The sequence below is a fragment of the Vicugna pacos genome, chromosome 7 (assembly GCF_048564905.1).
Source record: "Vicugna pacos chromosome 7, VicPac4, whole genome shotgun sequence".
In the NCBI taxonomy this organism is placed as follows: Eukaryota; Metazoa; Chordata; class Mammalia; order Artiodactyla; family Camelidae; genus Vicugna; species Vicugna pacos.
In genome coordinates this window covers 988,889-1,002,688 of record NC_132993.1, presented here as the reverse complement: position 1 = coordinate 1,002,688, position 13,800 = coordinate 988,889, and the positions used below count along the sequence as shown (strand labels likewise).

At 63.4% G+C, this 13,800-nt stretch overlaps 1 protein-coding gene across 3 annotated transcripts in view; it reads left to right on the top strand.

Moving 5' to 3' along the window:
• Window positions 1-13,506, top strand: part of DNAJB6 (DnaJ heat shock protein family (Hsp40) member B6) — a 60,578-nt gene extending 47,072 nt beyond the window's left edge. For 2 of the 3 annotated variants that reach the window (XM_072964050.1, XM_072964048.1), the window contains exons 9-10: window positions 8,170-8,385; window positions 12,345-13,506. In XM_072964050.1, coding sequence (XP_072820151.1) covers window positions 8,170-8,385; window positions 12,345-12,427 — 299 coding nt within the window. In that variant the 3' untranslated portion in view covers window positions 12,428-13,506. The remainder of the gene's footprint in view (window positions 1-8,169; window positions 8,386-12,344) is intronic. The other variant, XM_072964049.1, reaches the window with a different exon arrangement.
• The last annotated feature ends 294 nt before the right edge of the window (window positions 13,507-13,800 follow it).

The following is a 13,800-nucleotide window of genomic DNA, read 5'->3' as shown; positions in this document are numbered from 1 at the left end:
TTGACCGCGAGTCCCAGTGACTGCACACGAGGAGGAGGGGAACCAGCCCAGAGTGTGGCCGCCCCCCCTTCTGCAGGCGGGTCTCCTAACCCTGCCCTGCTGCCCGCCTCTCCTCGGGGCGGGGGGAGGAGGAGGAGGCACCTGCAGGCTCCCTGCTGGGCTGCCAGGTCCTGCCCGCCCTTAAAGTTGGGAGCACTGCTGGTAGCCAGGCCTGAGCCGAGGCTGGTGCCTCTACCTGAGATTCTGGGTGGAATCCAGCCAGGAAGGGAATGGGGTTGTCCATGCGCCACTCGTGTTACCCTCTTCTGGGGACTCTGATGAAAAGTCTGTGCACAGCTGACCCGTGATGACGTGTGAGAGGCGTGGTGGCCTCAGAAGGAACAGGAGAGGTTCCCGCGGACTCCCGCGCTTGCTGCTGGTCACCTGCTGTCCTGAGTCGTCACCTGGTGGGCGCGAGGCTGGAGCAGTGGTCAGGCCCGTGGTGCGTGCTCGCTGGCTGTGCACACCTGCACCCGCTGGGGCCCTGGCCTGAGAGCCTGGCGCAGCCTAGTAGAGGTTGGTATCTCCTTCCCTTGATTTCTGAGGTATTTGCATCGAGTCTGTGCTCTTGTCGGAGGAGTTCCATTAAATGAGGTGCCTAGAGGTGGCATGACTGGGTTGGGAAATGTGTATGTTTGAATCCAGTCGTCGTAAGTTGTTCTGCACCAAGAGCACGCTCCTGTCGACGGTGGGGCCCTCACATCTGCCTGTACTGACTGTTAGCAGTTTCTCCGCTCAGGCCCGGGGCGGCGCGCCTCTGGCGGGGAGAGGCTTGCCTCTCTGCAGAGCCTTGCCTCCCAGCGCCTCTGAGTCCAGGTTTACCGGCCCTTTGTCTGCTCTGCTGAGGGGTGGTCCTGTGCGGTCGCCACGTGCTCCTGTGACTCCCTGCGCCGCGGTCCCGGTTTCTTCAGTGGAAAGGTGTGTGTTGGTGGCCACAGGTTCACCGCCGTGGGCGTCCTGCAGGCGCACACTAGGCGTGCTTTCTTCGTGCCCTCGCTTGTGTTTGCTGCTCTAGTTTGCACCCAGCTTTCCCCCAGCTTCCTCTTGAGGGCTGCCGCCTGCCAGCTCTGCGGGGCCTGCAGCTGCCTCGGGCGCCTCTCCTTCTGTGCTTTGGTCTCACTTGATCCCCAGTCTCTGTCTGTCAGTCGTCGCCTTTGCCATCTCCCAGCTCTGCCGGGGGTTCTACCTCTTTGAGATGAGAAGCCCAGTCAGCTCAGGGCACCCCCCCCCCCCCGCGCCCCTGCTTGGTTGGAGTTGCTGGGTTAACTGGGAGAAAACTTGACGTGCGGTGACGGGACAGCTGCCGTGTGAGAACATCCTGCGTTCTGTACGGCTGTGAAGTGGTGCACGTCCTCAGGTGTGACCCGCTGAGGCCCGGCTGCGCTTGCACGGGGGGCGGGGACCTTTGCCCTTGGTGTGGATTCTGTGCACTAGCTCGTCTTAAACTCCGAGAGGCTCGGGCTGGAGTGTCTTCTGTGCCCTCCTTGACCTTTACTCTGGGCCCGTGTTCCTGTATCCACGTAGTTGCTGCCAGCCCCTCCCGCCAGAGCCTGGACGCCCTCCCCACTTGGTGTCCCCTTCCTGGAACCACTTCTCCGTCCACGTCTGCGTGGCCACCGCGTCCCGAGATCTGGTTACGAGGATTAAGTCACTCCCCTGTTTAAAGCCGCTCAGAGCTCCTGAGCTTACGAGGTATTTTTGGGTATGTCTTGTGCTGCACTTCGTCCTTTACAGCTGCTCTCTGCTGCGCCCTAATCACGGCTCGACCTCCCGCAGCCCCGCCCTTGCTGCCCCTGCCTGCGGCGTGCCTGCAGGGCCAGGGCGAGGCCAGGGCCGCTGCCGGGCTCTAGCCGGCTGGTGCTGCTTTTTGTTTTTTTAGATATTCAGTGCTTTATAAAATCAGCTGTGTTAGACAACGGCCCGGCTGTGGGCTGATGGAAGTGTCCCGGCACGTGCGAGGTGGGCTGAGCTGCGACGCCCGCAGGTCAGGCAGTGAAGTGCGCTGAACTGACGTCAAGTCCGCGTGTGGGGCTGCCTCAGGGCGTCTCCGTCCTGCACGTATGTATGTGCAGGTACTCGCATTCACGCTCTGCTCCGTTGTGGCTGCTGCCAGGAGTTGAGCGCGCAGCTCCCCGTGCTGGCCAGCGGTGCCGCGCTGTGCAGCGTGTGCACCCGTGCCCCCACCCCCGGAACCACGGGTTAGCGTCCCTCCTCCCTTCTCTTCGTTTCTGATTGAGGTACAGTCAGTTTACAGTGTTGCGTCCAGGGATGGATGCATTTTTGGATGTTTGAATAATCTAAAAATGTCAGGGTGGTATTCATGATTTGATTAAGTATGAGATTAACCGCCCCCACCAACCAAAAAAAAGCCCGAAACCAGCCATAAGCAAGGCCTCTTGGGTTGTACATATTTGGGTAAAGTGATTGTGCCTTTATATGTGGAAGTTTGTTTTTATTTGCATGTTATCAGCCGGATTCCTGTTCTGCATTCGAACTCCATTTGGGGAGAGAACTGAAGTGTTTGGTGTGGTGGCTGTGCACATGTGACAGCGGCCGGAACATTCCTTTCATAGTTGCTCCATGATTTCAGTGTGCTCTGGCGGGGATCCTGGCAGATCTCGGCTTTGTTTTTAAATTTCATTGAACTTGGTCCTAGAGGGCAGGGTGTCCTGGTGTGTTCAGCTTCCGAAATGAGAAGGGGGTCTGATCCGTTGTAAGCAGGGTAAACTTTAGTTAATTCGAATGCTTTAATCGTTAATTTGTGCACAGGAAAAGGCTAGTGGAAACTATACCAAAACAGTCAGTTCCGTTTGGGTTGTAGAATTAAGATGTGGCTCATCTGTGCTTCTCTAAGTAACGCGTCTGGCCTTTATGTAGCGCAGATTGCCGAACTCACAGTGTCTACAAACAGTTAGTGGTAAACTTCCACCGAAGAGGAGTGTGTTAGCGACTGACAGCAGCGTGGGGAGTTTGGAAGAGTCTGTGGAGAGAAGCCGGGACTGTGGGTGGGGCTGAGACAGGAGTGGCAACCCTCGCTTTCTGGGTCCACCCCGAGGCACCATGTGGGTCCATGAGGATGGGTGTCAGCGTAGTGTCGCTGGGTCTTAGTTGGTGGGGGTCTTCTGGAGCCGTGTGCAGGGCTGGGGCGCTCCCCGTGGTGGCCCAGGGTGGGGCGTGGCCCGCAGGGAGCCTTCTCTCCTCGTGAGGGGGCGGCAGCGTGTCCTTCCAGGTGCCGACTGCGGGCTCACCTTCTCTGACTCGAAGATGCTTCAGAGTGTTTTTGCCAGATGATGTTAACTTACAGCACGGGCGTTCTGAGTTCTCGTTTAGCCCGTGGTTGGGACGACCACGTGGGGGGACCAAGAAAGGAAGGAGACCGACCCCAGGTCTTTAGTCACGAAAGTGGGCCGGGCTCATCCTGACAGTAACAAGTAAGTGCTGTGGGGCTGAGACGTTTAAGGAAAAGTTGCTTTTGGCTGAGTGCCTCTTCTGGGGAGGGCACGGCTCTGTGTAGTTGCAGAGCGATGGTGTCTTCCGGTCAAGAGCACCTGGCCAGGGAGAGCCTCGGGGCTTTACTTCCTGGTGGTGCTCCCGCCACCAGCGGAGAGCTTCCCCTCTGCTTTGGGAAGCACGGTCTTAGACGAGAATTCTGTGATCGGGCTCAGGGCAGCCGTGTTTTCCTGCACAGCTGGGCTCACAGCCCGACTCACGGAGCTGGGCAGGTGGTGTGTGCCCCCCCTGCCATCTGACTTCCGGACCCTGGCTGCTCAGCGGGGCTCCCATCGCCCGCTCACCGTCTGCTGCGCCCTCAGGCCAGTGCGTCCCTGCCGTCTAGGTCAGTTCAGTTCTGCCGCCGAGGACGCCCTGCTGGAGGCCAGGGAGGACGGGGATCCCGGAGCAGAAGACCAGCTCAGGGGCTCCCCACCTGCACTCGCAGTCGGGGGACGGCATTCTCTGCCAGTGCCCATTCGGGGAGCAGCCAGGTGCCTCCGTGTCCAGTGTCACGTGGCCTTCTGACATTTGGGGTACAGGGGAGGCTGTGAGGATGAGGTCTGGAGGCACTGCGACAGGAAAGCCCCAAAACAGATGATGCGCTGCAGCGGAGTTCAGGCTGGAGCGGCCGTTCCCATGCGTTCTTGGGTCGCGCCCCCCAGACCCCCCTGCCTTGGAGAGGCCCCGCTCTGCGCACCGCTCTCGCTCGTCTCCAGGGTGCCTGGTACTTCTGGTCCAGGACCTGGCTGATGGGTGGCCACTCTGGGGTCCCACGGCCCCCAGGGATGTGGTGTCCGCAGTGCCAAGCTCGGATGTCCGGCAGCCTTGTCTGCCCCGAAGGCAGGACCGCCTCTGCTCTGGGCAGGACCTGTCCTGAGGAGGCCCGAGGGGCGTCTCGGGGCAGTGGTTCAGGACCCGGGCTGGGGTCCTCTCAAACCCCGGCCGGTCTGTGTCCAGGAGGAGTTAGGTCAGTGCTCCTGGGGCGTAGCCCGTTTGCACATGGTGGAGAGCAGGTCGGGGCTGCTGTTCTGAGGGGCCAGCTGGCCCTGGGGTCACTGGGACAGGACAGCCCTTCCCGGCCCGGGACTGCCCTCCTTCCCCTGCGCGTGTCTGCTGACCCACTCCCCATTTTCTTCTCGTTTGTCCTGCTCAGAAGCTGTGGGTGGCACCAGTCCAGTTCGTTCACGCTTTGTCCACAGTGCGGGTCACAGCGCTGGAGGCCACGGGCCCCACTGGCCGCCTGGTCAGAGCCAGGCCACTTGAGTTTGTCTGGGAGGAGGATCCCACCACTGGCTTTGACAAAAGCTGTCGCCCCAGTCAGCTCCCCTCCCGTGGGTGTGTGCCACGCACCGCTGTGTCCCTTCTGAGGATGGGGCGTCCTTTTGTGAATCTGTCAGCACCTGGTGGAATCCTGGGTTTAGTACAGTGGGTTCAGAATGAGTGCTGGAACAAGCGCACGTCGAGGGCTTCCTTCCAGAAGGTCCCCAGCAGAGATGCTCGGGTAAGGTTCTTAGTCACCACCTTTCTCTCTTTTCTTCAAACCCTTTCCCTGGTACTTGAGGCGCAGCCGGGCGTCATGGAGACTTTGTGGGGTCCAGACCCAGGACCTCTGGAGCTCGGGACGTTGTCTGGGGGCCTCCAGGGCTGACCACATGGGGCAGTCGGCATCCCGGCTGGGTGTCCCCAGACGGGGCTTTTCTGGGAGGCCAAGCCCGAGACCTGGCCATCACCTGCTGCCCCTCCCTCTGCCCCTGGGTGACCCCTGATGCAGAGAACGTGGGCCGGCTGAGAGGGGGGCTTGGCAGAGGCGGGGCGTGAAGCGGGTGGTGCTCAGGGCCTGTGTGGGAGAGAGGGGCTTGAGCTGGCTCTGCCCTGGGCAGTGGCGGGGAGGCACAGCTGCCCTGATGCTCAGGGAGGGGCTCCACACCCAGGAGAGAGCGGCCCGTCATGCCAGGCCGCTGTAGTCCTGCAGTTCCGTGCTCTCTGGTCAGTGGTCCGACCACCTCTGGACGCGGAGTGTGTCCCAGGGTCCCAGAGTGCCTGACCTTTGGGGAGACGACTGGGACCCTAAGCCTGGGTGGTGACTGTTTCCCATGCTCGAGTGCTTGTTCTCTGACAGCCAAGCTCAACACTTGAGTGACTATTTCATCTTCTGAACAGCAGACACAGGGTGTGCAGGCAGCCCTGAGATCAGGGGCAGGGCCCGGGGCGGGGCGGCTCCGGAAGGAGGAAGCTGGCAGCTGAGCCAGGCGATGGGCCGGTGTGCCTGGGGTGACAGCACGGCCGGGGGGACCTCCCCGCCCGCACTCTGGCTCCCGGAGACCATCCCGGAGAAGCGCAGGCGAGCGGCGGGACAGACCAGCCTCGCGCTCCGCCATGGGAGGTGAGTCTCGGCGGAGCCACGGCTGCACATGGGGGATGTGGAGGCGGGTCTCCCTGAACAGCTGACGGGCACCCGTGGGTTTGGGGTGACCTGAGGTGCGGACCTCGCTGCAGGTGAGGTGAGTGAAGCCGCTGAAAATGGCCCTCAGGCCCCTGCCTCCTCCAAGTCTAGGGCCATTGTGGTCACCCCCCTTCTCAGATCAAACGTGCCAGCGTGTCCTGTGCCCCAAAGGTGTCACCCTGAAATCATCTGAACCACCAGGGAGTGGACCACTGCTCGGCCTCAGGCCCCCGGGAGTCTCCACAGCCCCTCCCCGTACAGGGTCCAGGTCCTCTTCCATCCAAGGTGGGGAGAAGCTGAGCGTGGGCTGGGGTCATGCTGAGACGCCAGCGCCTCCCTGCTTTCTGCTTCAAGTGCAGGTTTGATGTCAGGTCTCCACGGCAGTGACCTCCTGGACCCAGCTCCATGGGTCCCACTCCCTTGAAAGGGCTCCATGTATCTGGGAATCAGACGGGGCCCACGTGTGGGTGTTAGACTTTGCAGCCCTGAGTGCCCCTGCCCCAGGAGCCGCCCTACACACCGCCCTCCTGCAGGCAAACAGGCGTGTTCATTCCAAAGCCTGTGGCCCCTTCCTCAGCAGTCACACTGGGGGCGAGGCTGGGCCCACGGAGCACACGCCCAGGTGGAGGGCTTGCTTGAGGCTGGAGTGACAGCCGGGCCCGGGGCCTGTTTCTTCAGCCTGGCCTTTGACTTTGAGGACCCGCAGTGGGGGCGGCCAGTGGTCCTCAGGAGGGCTACTGAGGACAGGGCATCTGACGTGGTGGCTGCCAAGGCCCTGGGCACGGAGCGCCAGGCCTCCCTCCCAGCCTTAGGGCCTCCGTGGGTCCACAGATAACGCGTCTCCCTTCTATTTGAGGGTTGGGGTTGTGACTGGTCTGTGGCCTGGAGGCCAGCTCTCCGCCAGCCCCAGAATGCTGTTCCCTGATGGGGGCACTTGGGTTGTATAAGGCGTGGCCCGTCCCGGAGCAGAAACTGAGTCTGCATCGCAGGCCCCACCCAGGTTATGGGCTCCCCGGGGTCTCAGGCGCGAACTGCTCTGTGGTGTGGGTGGTGGGACTCGGACAGCGCACCCGGCGGAGGGGGGACGCCGGGGCCCGAGCAGGTGTGGTGTGCAGGTGGGCCGTGCGTGCGGGTGTGTGGTGAGGTGGAGGGGCGGCCCCGCACCTCTTCCCCGCGCCCAGCCTGGCACTCGGGGCCGACGTGTGCAGCACAGGCAGCTGTGAGTGTAGGAGCCCCGTGAGTGCAGGTCTCTCGTAACAAACGCCTCATTTCAGGAGCACCTCCCCGACCAGGTCTGCCTAGTGGTCGGGGGAGGCAGGAGTGGAGGGGCCCCTGCACAGGGGGCAGAGGAAGAGCTCACGCAGGCGTCCAGCCTCGGTTCACACTCCACGAGGAGGTGACCCTTCCGGCTCATTTGCTTGGGCTCAGGCTTCGAGGCTCTGGCTGCCGTGGTGTTTGGGACCCCCCGCCCCCTGCACACATGGAGCCGAGTGTCCAGGGGCCCAGGAAGGGTGCCGCTGCGCCCACCCAGCAGACGGGTGGGCTTGCCATCTCGTTACTGGACTTCCAGCAGCGCCTTTCTCACGTTCCGCCACGTGACTGGCCATCAAAACGTCTCAAGAGAAAGGCGCTGACCCTCTCGGTGAACGTTACCGCTGTGTTGGAGTCCATCCCCAGCATCCCGCCTAACCTGCAGAACTCCTGGTTTCAAAAGCCCAGCAGAAGCACGGGCCTGCGAGCGGTGAGGTGGTCCTTGGCGGTGTTTCTGGTGTGGCAGGCGCCTGGTGCGGGCGGGCCGCAGGGCCCACGGCCGCTGCCCCCACCCCAGGCTCGTTTCAGCACCGCGTGCGGGTCCCGGAGCCAAAGCTGCCTACGGGGGAGGCCAACAGTCCGGAGCCCTTCCTGCCGGGGGCTCCTGGGCTGACTCTGACGATGCGACTGTGGCGGTTGGTCCAGCCTGACCGTGGTTCCGAGAGGACACCCTCTCTCTCTCAGACCCACTAACGTGTGCTGAGGGTTGGTGGGGAGCGGCTGCTCCCCGGAAGGCGAGTCCAGGCCCCAGCAGAGCGGTGGGGGGAGTGAGGCGATGCCCTCCTTTGCTGCTGCGGGGCCATGGTGGCGGTGGGGGTGGTGGCCCCATCTGTGTCCAGGTCGGGTAGGAGAACCTGACGTGCGTCTCTGTCCTGTGCTTTCAGGTGTGGCCGACGAGGACGCCTTCGAGGAGGAGTGTCGGCGACGAGGCCAGAGCGCGCTGCCCTTCCAGCCCGCCAGCACCAGCGCTCGCTCACTGAGGTCATACCGGCCCGCCTCTCTGCCCAAACACGCATCCCACTACGTTGGTGATGACGAGGACGAGCCAGGCCGTCCCTGGGCCACCGGCAGCTGGGAGCCCCCCTCTGTGTTCTCGGCAGGTGTGCACCGGGAGCCGCCCATCCCCGCCACCTCGGCCCCCACCACCTCGGCCCCAGCTCCGGCCCCAGCTCCGGCCCCGGCCCCAGCCCCAGCCCCGGCCCCAACCCCAACCCCAGCCCCGGCCCCGAGAGGACAGAAGTCGCTCCTGTGCTGCTGCGTCCTGACCTGAGGGCTGCGGCAGGGGGAGGCGCCTCCCCTCCCCAGACCCCCCATTAAAGCGGGTGCAGTCTCTCTTGGTGGGTGGAAGACGGCAGGTGCTGTGTTCACATGCGACGCTCCTTTCTGTAGCTTTCGGCTCACTACTGGGGATCTTTTCTTGTAGACTGGGGGCCCCACCACCGCCTTTGTGCTGCTCCCCGCCTTTGTGTTGAGTTGAAAGCTCGGCCTCACACCCGCCGAGGGGGCCTGCCGTCCACTGGACGGGTGCTGACCACGCTTTCACCAGGGGAGGCCCCCCGCTGGGTGCCCTGGGCGCTCACCGCTCCCCCGGTGCCCTGGGCGCTCGCTGCCCTGGGTCTCCGGGGCCCCAGCTCTGCCCCCTTCCTGCGTCTTGGCGCACAGTTTCTTAGAGAGCCCAGGTGGGTCTTCTAAGCGAATTCCCCATAGGAGTTTCTGGATTATCTCTGCCGGCGTGGTGGTGTGGCTGTGCACGTAGGCTTGACCCTGGCTGAGTTGAAAGGCCGCAGTGATTTAGTGTGAATTATCCGTCAGTTTGAAGCGTCTGTGTCCTGGTTCTCAGCGCTGGGAGTGTCCAGGGTGACCACGGCAGGTTGTGAGGTGTGCGTCCGTCCTTGGTCCCGCGTCAGGCCGGCGTCTCGGTGCGTGCTGGAGGCCGGTTCTGTGGGCCTGGGATGGGCGGTGCCTCTGGGCAAGGACCTCCCGGGATGAAGCCTGTCCCTCCTCCAGAACTTCCTGTGGGAGCTCCGTTGCACGAAGCCCCTTCCAGCCCTTCTCAGGTGCAGCAGAGGTGTGTGTCGGGCTCTGAGCAGGACCAAAGGAAGTGTGCCCTGCGTCCCCCTGAAGGCGCACATCCTGGGCTTCCAGCCGGGGCGCGGAGCCCCGCGGAAGGGTGCAGACCTGGCCACCGGCTGCCGGGGAGCCAGCCGGCAAAGGCAGATGGGCAGAAACGGCCTTTTCCTGTGTGATTAAATGAAGAGTAGAGGTGATTGGAAGGGCTGTGTGAGTTCAGCGGAAACTTGTTCTGCCTTGAATAGGTGTGCGGACGCTCCCCCGGCTTTGTGGTCAGCTCCCGGGGCTGGCCGCTCTGGGGGTGGCCTTGGTGAGGGCAGGGCTGTGCCTCAGTCTCCCCAAACAGGTGACCTTCCAGCAGTGACGTAACGGCTGCGTCCCTCCGGTTGGAAGGACGCTAGGTGGGAAGTCCCAGTCGCAGGAGCAGGGTCCGCCGGCCCCTGGAGCAGGACGAGGGAGTGGGGCTCGGGCTGGGCTGCCAGCTGAAGGCCCTGTTGCCATGGGTCCCGGGGTGGCGGCGCTGCCGGGGGACCCCGGGAGCAGGGGTTTGCAGGAAGAGCAGAAGGTGCTGCCGCTTTCTGAAATCGCGGGGTTTTGTCAGTTTTACCCCCAGGGCCCTACCAGGTTTTGTTTCTGAGTGGGGAGGCCCAGCTGACTTAGGAGCCGCTCGAATCCTCACACGGGCGAGGGACGGACTTGGCTCCTGCTGAACCCCTGCCTGTGGCGGGTGGTGGCGGAGCGCAGCCGGCGGGCTCTGAGGGCTGCCGAGTCAACCTCGTTTCTTGTTTCCTTTGAAATCAAGTCATGAGGCCTTCAAAGGAGTGTCTGGGTGAAGTCACCAAAGAGTTAAAGACGTGGGTTTTGCCTAAACATGGCGCATTGTGAGAAAGCACCGCCTGGTTCTGCTGGACGGTGGGCCGCGTGCCTGGCTCCCGCAGCCTGACAGCCTCTGCTCCGGGTGGTGGAGCCGTGGCCGCTGCACGGCGGTCCTGTCGGTTTGCAGGAAGGAAGCTGCGGTTTTGCTTGCTTGCTTCTCTTCCCAGAAGCACCTGTGATTTCTTTGGGCTGGAATCTCGGCTGCGTTTGTCTGGGAGGTTAGCGACGTGGCCCGGCCGCCCTGGTGGTGGCGCAGCAGCAGGTCTGTCCGGGTTTGCACTGACTCCCCCTGAGATTTGTGTGACGCGTGTGGCCGGGGGCCCGCCATGTCCCCAGACACTCCGTTCCCCCCCGACTTGAGGCCTCGGGTACCAGTGCAGGTCGTGCGCAGGGCTCACGCGCGTCACCCTGGGGTAGTTTCCACCACACGCTGACCTTCCAGAAGGTGGAGGTTTCCTGCTGACAGCCGGCTCTCAGGATAAGCGGCACTGCTCTTCGTAGCTCAGATCCGAGGACTGTCCTTGGTGACGGGAGGCACTGCCACCTGGAGGCTGCTCCCTGGACCGCAGCGGTCCCTGAAGCGGGGAGGGGCAGAGGAGAGGTGGTTTCCACACTGGTGCCTGCCTTCGGGTCTGTAGCCGGGCCGGTCGGTGTCCCCCGGGCGCCCCAGACGCACAGGACTGGCACCTGCCCGGTGGGACGTACCCTGGAATCCTGTCATTTATGCTGAATTCCTTTAGTTTGTCCGCGGTTATTTTTCTGTGTCTTAAAATTGAAGGTGTCTTGTTGCAGATGTGGCGTTTAAATAAGAAATTTGAGTGAGGAATTGACTCCCACCGCCTTGTGCTGTGACAGCAGGCGGTCTCCCCGGAGGCGCCGTGGCTGGGAGGACGGCTGAGCCCCAGCTCTGCCCTCTGCGTCCCCAGAGCTTCCAGGTCCCTTCTGGGTCAGGTGGTAGGATTTCATGACCAGAGACAGGTGTGGGGCCCAGGTGGGAGGAGGGAGCACGTCACCGGGCCTGCCAGTGCCTCCGTGGGGCCTGGCCTGGCCCAGGGGCAGCCCAGTCGCAGGGACAGGGACCTCGGGAGTCTGTGGATGCTGGTACGTTGGCAGGTGCTGCCCTCCTTCTTGTTGGCTTGTTGTGCATGTAGCTGAGCCCGGTGGGGGAAGAGAGGCCATCGTCCTCTCCCTCTCGTGAGCCAGACCCTTTGTCGGGGCCACTTCCCTAAGCCCATGGCCTTGACGGCTCCTGATGGGCGGATGGCCTCCGAGCTGCGAGGGAGGTGGGCAGGACACGCAGGCCTCACGGAGCCCTCGGGACACGTCAGCCGGGGCCGCGGCAAGCACGTGTGTGTGAGGTTTGAGTCGGTGGGAAGGCTGGCGGGCGGGGGCACCTGCAGCCCTGCGGTATCCAAGGCACGTGCGTCTCCCTTGACCCCATGGGTCACAGGCGTCGCGGGCCGTTATGGATTGGCTGGAGGCGCCCACCTGACCGCCACCAGGCCCAGCCCGCCGGGGACTGCCGTTCTGTGAGGACCGGAGGCCCCGGCATGGATGCGTGAGGGTCCTGCCCTCCGTGTGTGTCTGCTCCAGAGGGGCGCCATCAAGTTTAAAATCCTGGCAGTGCCTTCAGGCAATCTTTCCAGCAGGCTTGGGGCCCGTGTGTGTTAAGTGCAGTGGTCCAGGCCGGGTCCAGGCAGGCCACCCCGTGGATCTTTTGTGACCCAAGGTCAGCATTGCGCTTCCCTGCGTCCCAGCCCTCGTGTGGATGGCTGGCTCCGGGACAGAACCACTGGAGGGCGAGCGGGTCACGCTGGCTCCTTTGTCCGTGGGCTCCAGGCAGGCACATGACATGGGGGACGAAAGGCCTCAGCCACGTCGAGCCTGGAGCCCGCGGCCGGGCCGCGGGGGTGGCGGGCAGGGGCGGCTCTGCGGGGCTGTGGCGCTCTTTGGGTTGTGTTGAAGCTCTGCGTGAGTCCCCGTTTTCCCTGAGCTTGGGTGCGGACCAGGTGGAAGGGGGCGTGACCGGTGTGTCTTCTGACCTGGGGGGTGTTTGCCTCTCGGTGGGGAAGCAGCTGCTCCTGCCCAGTGTTTCACACGCCTGTTTCCTTAGGATTCAGAGAAGGTGGCAAGAGGAAGAAGCAGAAGCAGAAGGAGGAGTCGAAGAAGAAGAAGTCGACCAAAGGGCACCTCTAGACGGGCCGCTCCGTGGCCGTGCGCGCGCGTTAGGTAGTGGCACCTGCTTCTCCACGTCCCGAGACCACACCTGCTCACGGCGCGGGGGACGCGCTGGCAGAGGCGGGGAGGGGCCTACGGGTGGCGGTGGTGGGACGCGGAGCCACCCGGGCCGTCCCTGCCTCTCCTCCCCGGCTCTGCGCCGGGGGCGCCTCCCCGCTCCCCCGGCGCGCAGTGCCAAGACGCTTGTAGCTTTAGCTGTGTGCCCAGGACGGACGGCGTGTGCGTGTTCGTGGAGCGACCTCCTCTCCTGCTGGCCGCAGCGCTTGCCTCTAGACTCCAGTGCAGCGTAGGGAATGTAGAGGTGCCTCCTGAACATGGGCGGCCGTTCCTTGGTTTCAGGAGCCAGACCCTCACGGTGGCCCCTGGCCGGTCACGTCAGGCGTGTGGTCATCCTCGTGTTTGTGGTTTTAATTTTAATCCTCTCCAGGGGGTCCAGATGCAGCTGGAGTTATCCCACGTCTCTTGGACCCATAGCTGTTCTGGGCGTGTGCACGGGGTTCTACAGAGTTCGGTCTGGCCACACCACCCTGGCTCTCAGCTCCGGTCCTGCTGGAGGTTCGACAAACTCCCTGCACCTGGGTAGCTGTGCTCAGCCAGTGCCGGCTCCTCGGGGCCACTGCGCCCTGGACAGCTTCCCGCGGTTACTTCTCTGCGGGACGTGCCTCCTCCCCTCCCTCCCGCCAGGGCGACTGGACCCCGTGCTGCCCCCCTCCCCGCCCGCCTGCCACCTGCGGTCAGGCCCCCGGGGTCCCCCTCCCTTTGCTCTCAGACACTGGCAGCTTTTTTAAGTGGTGGCAGCTTTGACCCTGCAGTGTTGGAACTGGGCACCTGGGGCACGGCCCTCGCGGCAGCACCGCGGGCGTGGAAGCCAGGAACGAGCGTGCCCTGTGTTTGAAGGCCGGGTGGTGGCAGGAGGCGGTGCGGACTCGGGGGAAGAGTGGACAGGGTTTAATGCTTGGTGTGGAAAACGCAACCATGGAAGCATCGTGGGTTTTCAGTGCCCCCCGCGTCAATAAAGTGCAAGCGCATTGACTCACGCTCCCTTGCCGTCATTTGCAGACGCCAGGAGGCTGCAGTTACTAGTGGGCAGAGGAACGGCTTCTTCTCCGTCGTTTCAGTGAGAGACACAGTGACGTTTTGGGGGCTAAAGGCTGGAGCTGAGGTGCGTTCCTGGAGGGTGGAGACGTCGTCGTTCTAAAGCTGCCCTTCCCACTGCGCGTTCGTTGTGGGAGACCAGCAGCCTGACGGTCACCAGCGGGAAGCACGGGGGATGAGAGGCGTCCCTCAGGCCCCGTCCCGGATGTGCTGGACTCGGGCCCGGCGAGACAAGG